The 7,736-nt window shown below is 42.5% G+C and overlaps 1 protein-coding gene across 1 annotated transcript in view; it reads right to left on the reverse strand.

Moving 5' to 3' along the window:
• Positions 1-2,145, reverse strand: part of LOC139647703 (adhesion G protein-coupled receptor L2-like) — a 44,888-nt gene extending 42,743 nt beyond the window's left edge. The window contains exon 1 of the mRNA XM_071523656.1: positions 2,127-2,145. Within this exon, the coding sequence (XP_071379757.1) occupies positions 2,127-2,145 (19 nt within the window). The remainder of the gene's footprint in view (positions 1-2,126) is intronic.
• Positions 2,146-7,736: the final 5,591 nt, after the last annotated feature.

Genomic DNA, 7,736 nt, shown 5'->3' on the forward strand with positions numbered 1-7,736 from the left:
TTTTTTCAGCCAGTGGGAGGAGGACTGAATTCAAGGCACTATATTTTTGGCTGACATATTGGATGTTGCTTAAGATCTTAAGATTTTTTTTGTCGTCAGATGGAAAACCCTTGTGACAACAAAAGGTTTTTTTTGATGCAGGTATTCTTCTGTGTTGATTCTTAAGTTAGAACAAGCTCGCGAGGTTTTGGCAAGAGATAAAATTGTTTGTGTGCACGAGTGTCGATGTCTTAAGGAAGTGTGAAAAGCTTTTCATCTTGTGCTCCGTGCTTTGTTTGACTGCTCAACTTTCCAGCAGCCAAAGACTGCGACAGAAGGGCACCAGCTGCAGAGAAAACGGTGTCAAGAAAACTGCAGGAAAAATCCATAACACAATCCGTATGTGTAAAAAACAGGCTGCTCTCTCTTTATCGGAATCTCAGACTAACCTAAAATTATACTATGGGTGAATCCAAGCCAAGTAAAAAATCCATTATATAGAATCAGGTCGCCATGGTAACTACTTTGACTTTGCCATAATTGGCTGTGATCCCTATTCCTGGCCTTGTTGACACGACGCCTTATCATGCATTCTGGTCAGCGAGTGACTGTGGGGAAAGTAGCTTTTCAGATTCCTCCCCCTGACCTGCCTGCTAAGCTCTCTATTGAGCTCAAGAGAGCAAAGCTAGGGCCAAGGCTGCTTCTCAATGTGTTGCATTCTGGGAGTTTCTCTTCTTCTCCAGTTGACAGCCTATAATTGACTGGCGACAATCCCCCCTCATAATACATATTTTGTTTTCTATCAACACCCTTGAAATTGGAAGTGGCACTGTGGCTCAGATGGGTGCATCCGAACAGATCCACGCAGATACAGTCTGAGGCTTTTAAAACCCTGGAGATGAAATGAAAGATAATGGAGGTTTGGTATAAAGATATTGGCATGTGGCAACTGGAGGCACCAGACCATGACACATACAGTCATGTTTAGACTCATCTGCTATACTTTCCCAAGATTTGTTTTGTTCTCGGGAGGTCCTGCCCTAACCAACCTTTAACCTTAAAAACTCCCCGCCATCAGGACATCAGACGAAGGGAGAAAAAAAAAAAACACTAGTGGAATGTTTGATCAGGCTAAAAAAAAACTGGGCCATTTTTGGAGGGGAGACAGAGTGGCGAGGGCTGGCACAGACAGAGAGCAAAGGCGTTGGTTGACGCTTGTCATCCTCCATTAAGACTCCTTTGATTGGCCTTTGTGGTCCTGGAAACGGCAAACAGCTGCATGCAAATGGGCCTGTTTCCCCAGGCTGGCCCCCATTGTTCTGGGCTTGGGTTTGACAGGGACGCTTTCTCTGCAGCATAAAGGAGGGTGTAGCCTTTAGTCAAATAAGAGTGCCCCCACCGTGGTCACAGCAGGAGTGCTTCAAGATTGTTTGTCTTTTTATGTTGTTTTATTCCCAATATTACTGGTAGCCAACATCTTTGGAACAAGAGCGGATCTCAGAGTCAAGCTTTCCTCCAACAGCGTGGATGCCTCCATAATCCAATATCCGGAGTGAGAGAGCGGTCATACGGCATGTTTTCCAACTATGTAGTCAAGATTTCCAATGGGAATTAGAAAATAGGAGAAAAAAAACGAAAAGCATATTTGAATACTTAATATTGGAGAACAAAGCACCATCAAGGTTTTGCTTCTTTTTTTCCAGCCTCTTTGTTCTTCACTGCAGTATTTCTAATCTGTTCAGTGGAACTTCTTGACTTCTGGCCAAGGAATAAAAAATAGCTTAATTTAGAAGTAAACACGAACAATTCATGAAGGATTCAAGAGACCATTGCAGTTAACCTCTTTTTATATTAAATAAAACATAAGTACACTTCACTGTACATTCACATACCTTTAAACAGACTAAAGTAAATACTTGAACTAGTTCAACCTGTGTTGTACAAAGAGACTCCAATTTATCATTTCCATATCCCTCAATATAAATACCAGACACCCAGTGTTGTTGCCTAAAATATGCAATACAACTTCACAAATGCAGTACATGGCCATCCATCAGATGTGAGAGACACACAGGACTGAGGTGGGAGATGAGAAAAGAGATTTGGGATTTGCAAAATAACACCTGCTTTTCAAATACAGATGATACCCTGAGAACTCTTGACCATGGCGCAACTGCTTGTATTTCATTTCAAGCGCCAAGATGCGGTTAAACATTGAAAATCTAGTTGGACATATGGCACCATTTCCCATGACACTTAGCCCTCTCTCTGGTCCACCTTGCTGGGAATTGTTTCTAAAGACAGTGTCAGACAAGACCACAAACCCCGGGGCTACACCCGCCTTTCCCAGACAACTGCTATCAGACACTCTTGATTCCGATATAAGTATTCGAAAATAGAACCGGCGATATAGAACTGAGTCCATTTGTGGTTAGAAGAAGCGCTCTGAGTCATATCCCTTTTCTCTTTCTTGCGATACAAGAGTACATGTTGGCACTTCAAATTCCAAAAACCACTATTTGTATTCATGGCCATGGCATTTTCTCCAGTTCATCTCCTGAATGTTTTCTTGGCTTTGAAAAACAGTGGGTGGGGAGCAGGAGAGAATCACATGGGTTGCATGTTGATGCATGTCTCGTAGAAGGGGTTTAAGGGGAAGGATTTGTCATATTGCCAAGGTTAAGCATGATAGACCCAAGCCCCCCTGGTATTCTCTCTTAACTGTTCAGGTGGGTCCATTTAGAAGAAAGTAGATCCTATCATGCCACATGCTTCGGTGCTATTTTTCATCCCCTTTTCTGTTTTAGGTAAACACAGAGAATTTTAACATGCAAATCCCCTTAAAACAGACCAAACATCCCCACTACATACAAAAGATATTTGAAATTCACAGACCGCTCTATTTTGACATTGTAAAAATCGTTGTCTGGGATTGCAAAACACACAGAAATGTTTAAGTTCTGCCAGAACTGATATGCAGTCTCTACATGGAGGATTATTTTGGTTCTACAGAGCAGCCGCCTCAGCCGCAGCCTAAGACTTCAGATGAAGAATTTCTCCCATGGGAGTGAGAACTAGAGAAACAAGCGCAAACTGGAGGTTATAATGACTATGTTTTAATGTGGCTGCAAAAATCAAGGTCTTCTCTGTCGATGGGTTGGCTGATCCCTGACCCTGTTGATGCACATCAAAGAAGCCCAGCGAAAAAAGAAGGGAGCATCATTACATTACTAATACATATAATCCTCAAAAGGCAAAGGGGGTCAGTGCTTAATATGAGTCATGACAAGAATAATTCTGTTGAGGAGACATTACTGCATCTAATGCCTCCTGTTGTTAATTCCAATTGTCACATCTTTTGGATTAAAGCACAGTACAGTTCAATACCTTGTATAGTCTGCTGAGAAAACAACCCCTTCAGAAAGATACAAATAACTGTCACAGAGGCTAAACATTTGAAAGGAAAAAAATGTTCAACTTGCAAGATGAAAAAACCTATATGCTCCTGGGAGAGCGTCATTTTGACAGAATTAGTTCACTGCTTGTTCAATGTCTAGCATATTGTTGCACGCCTTCTTTTGCAGTGGAGTTGATGAAACGCACAGAAAGAGGTGAGTTGAAGAAACTCTCCCCCCAAGTGTAGCAGGGGCATTGTTTCGCAGGTTTGATCTACCCTGAGTGATGCTTAACTCCCCTTAAAGCCCATATTTTACCCCTGCACTTAAACCCCTGCAGGATTTTCCGCTCAGGAAAACGTCTCAGAATAAGTCAGGTGCCTCCCTGAGGGTGGGGGCGGAGGGAGAGAAGAGGAGAATGAGATGAGGTGGAGGATGGGGTTGTCTCCATCACATGCTTGTGTCTCTGTGCTTGCTTGCTGGGGCAGAGACCCCCCTCGCCCCCCTCACCCCCGCCTCAACCCCTCTCCACCCGGCCCCACCCCACTCCACCCCCGTACATACAGAGCCGAGCCCAGGAGGCTCGCTCTGTACGTCACACAGACAGGGTGTCAGGAGAAGCTGCAACTGGAACACGGATTACATGAATAATGAGCCTGGGACTACAAGGATGACTAGGAACAGAGATCAGCGCCTTGAGACTGTAATGAAAAGACAAAAGTGATAGGAGACATATATATATATATATATATGCATACAGAGCATACACAGCACACTATGCATGCGTACTATACATGCGTACTATACATGCTGCACAGTATATCCACAAACCTCTAAAAAAAGAACAATGTATATATAAAGACAGAGGGTCTGTGTGGAGTCAGACTTTGATACGGCCCTATTTCTTTGCCAAGAAAGTGAGTGAAAAACAAAATCCAGGCACATTCCTGGGCAATAACCCCCTGCTATCTCTGGAACACTGACCACTTTGATTGACTTGAGCGTGATGACCTTGCCCCATTCCCTTCCACCGGCATTCCGGTCAATACGGCCAGAAAACAGGACGGGTGATAAGAGATGCACAGATGGGGAGACCTTGGTGACAGACAGTTTCCTGCCCTTGTCTCCGATGAAGCCATTGTGCCTCGCGAACTCGACGGGGGAATACACTACAAGAGGAGGTCAATACCGATAACGTAAGGCAAACAAAAACGCTCTTTGTGCTTCACTGTTTCTCTGACTTTTTTTTCCTCGCTGCGTACTTATTCAATTTCCTGCACAGCGGGAGAGGGCTTCCTTATCTTCGACTGTTTATACCTGCAAATCGGCTGGTGGCCTTTTGTTTGCAGGTGACCCACCCTGAGGTGACATTTAATTCCTGGCCCAAAAAAAAAAGTGTGGTCATGCTCTATGGCACAGACTCTCAGCCTGAGGAGATTACTAATACAGTGACTGCAACAGAGCTGCATTCATGCCCTGTAGACAGAGCTAGCCAGCGGACAGAGGGGGAGAGAGATCGCCCCAACACACATCGATACACTTATTCGAATCACATGTGACCAACAGCCACACAAAAAGGCTCACAGGTGAAATTAGCAAGGAGCTATAGCTAGGCTACGCATGACTGACGTGGAGCCAGTTTCATCCTATATTTACACAAAAACAGTCCTCTGCTCTTCTTTTTTCTCCCACTCTTAGTTTCTAACACTCGGACACATCGGCGCACACACACACACACACACACACACACACACACTCGCTCACTTCACAGAAGGCACACAAAAGCACATTTACTAAATCCATCATAATTTCTTTTATTGATTGCCATCCTCTCCCCCACTGTCAACATTAGCTTTAACACCAGCATTTACTGTGTAAATCATACCTAGCACTGACAAAAATGCGATGCCAGGTCCTTTATGACATTTCTGATACAGAGCGAGGAAGATTGCCAGAGACAAATGTATCACAAAGTGGTAGATAATTTTTGAACAATTTTCACAGCCTCTACCGGGTGAATATAATCGTAGCCCGGCTTCTTTTTTCTATCAGCAAGGGACTTTTTGTTCTAAGGGCCTTCATGTTCTTTTACAAACGGGTTAAGTCTCTGAAACCGAACACTCTCTAACACATTAATGCTTAAAATGTATGTCATGATGAAGCTGAAAACAGCTGAGGTGGCTGTGTTTAAAATTCACTGCCGCAGTTACTCAGTCCGAGCTAGAATCTACTCTGATTGCCTCACCATAACGTTCATTTGGTGTTAAACCTTGTATGTGCGCCTTTTGTTTGTGTTTGTTGTTTATCTCTGATATCGTTTCGTTCATTTCAAATTCATTTTGACATGCCTCTGAGCTATTTAATCATATTAGGTAAAAATTAAACAAACCCAAATCTGACATGTTCTCGTTGCCTTCACTTAATTTATACCGTTAGCAAACAAAAAAAAACAATATTATAACAGCGTTCTATACTGTAGGCTTGATTTTACTAAAAACCCGTCTGCTTCCTCTCAAGATCAAATGCATTACTTTGTTATGACAGCTGAAACCTCCTATGAAGAAGTGACTTGTGCAGAGCAAATCCAAAAGTTTAGATTCTGAGGCGAACTACTTTGGGGTTGTAAGCCGGACTCATCTATTATTTGAATTAGGCTGCCTGAAGAAAAAAACAAGTACAGGCCGTGCATAAGAACGGAAAGAGTGAGGTAGGCATCTGGTCCAGTGTTTATACAACTTGTGACCATAAGGGGTGTGAATTGAAGTGCTTTGTGATGCTGCCAGCAAGTTAGATTTAAGGCATGCTTAACGAATGAAATCAAACTGTCAGAAACTGTAGCTCCTAGCCCATTAGATTAAGTGTCTGTTCATCAGCTGCCCATATAACAGGGAGTTTTACAATCACATCTAAATACAGTTTTAAAGCAGGCCTCCTTCCCAATGGCGCACTCTCTTAAATCCGCATCTCGAATGGGAACATTCTTGCTGCTTTTACTTTACCAAAAACTCACTCAGGAAATCGCTGTTGCAATAAATCTAGGATGACCCTATCAAGGGTCATATTGTATTTCATTTCCTCTGGGTGAAATACTGATCCTGGCTATTCATTGGACTCTGGCTCATTTCAATTTCATGTTGTCTTATAATACCAAATTTTCCCGGTTCTCAGTTATCATTAAAACAGCATACTGTTATATGTAAAAATAAATCTTATTGGTATTGACTATGAAATTAAAAAGCTACACACTGCAGATACTGTGGCAAAGTGCTGACAGAACTGTCATTAGTAAGTCAAAAAGACAGAAATGAAAGTAAGAAATGTGAGTTATCTGTCTCTAAATATGGCTCCCATTCGCCAGGAAAGTCCATCATGGACAGAATCCAGTCCAGATGATGAACCCCTCCCTCGCTTCATGAAATACTTCCAATGGGGCAGAAAGTCCATGCAAGACTGATATATCGGATTTTTTTTTCTCCATGCTTGTTCTCACCACACAGATTGACCAGTCATCTGTGAATCTCCCATGGCTCAGCTGATAATTCATGATCGCCCTGCCGTAGACCCTCAGCATTCAATATGAATTATAAAACACCAAGCCAAGCATATCAATGGATGACAGACTGGATGTCTATGGCCCAGGGCCAGAGTGGAGTTAGAGCACAATAGCTTCCCCATTCATTCAACCCCAGGACTGGAAATACCAGTGTGGCACAAGGGAGGCTTTTCCATCAGTACAATGTATGGCACTGCTTGAGACAAATGTTGTGCTGAGACGTATTGTTGACCTTTACAACCTTCTGGGTAGAAACACAAGCATGCTGGTATGCTCAACCACGGGAATATTTCACAATCAAGAAAATCTCCCTTAGAGAGCAATGTACAGCGTACTATCCAGAGCAATGGATGGCTCATAAAAGCCTGGCAGAATGCACAGTTTCAGTAGAAAAAACTGAGTGGAAAAGCTTATAAATATGGTAGGATTACATAGCCCAAATACGTTAAAACAGTTACATTTTTATCATAGATCATGCTTGTGTCTACTGGTGGTAATTCAAATAGCTGAGTATTAATGTCTCATTTATACACTGCCTGAGCTGGAACAACACTTGCAACTGTCATCCTAACACTTCTTAAGTTATCCTGATCCCCGTCTCCTCAGATATGATATAACTATCAAAAACAAATCACTTAATCCTTTACATTTCCCTCTTGCGAAATATTAAGATATTTTGGCCGAGGTGCCTGTTCTACTCCTGGCATTTAAACACAACAGCCAACTAAAATGTTGACACAGACTGGAAGACATAATCCCCCTAAATCTGGGCTTCTTTACTTTAAAGACTAAGATTACCCCTTTTATTC

The sequence above is a fragment of the Centroberyx affinis genome, unplaced genomic scaffold (genome assembly GCF_046629955.1).
Source record: "Centroberyx affinis isolate AG114_WGS23_722 - 3 ecotype Tasmania unplaced genomic scaffold, CSIRO-AGI_Caff_v1 ptg001103l_1, whole genome shotgun sequence".
NCBI lineage: Eukaryota > Metazoa > Chordata > Actinopteri > Beryciformes > Berycidae > Centroberyx > Centroberyx affinis.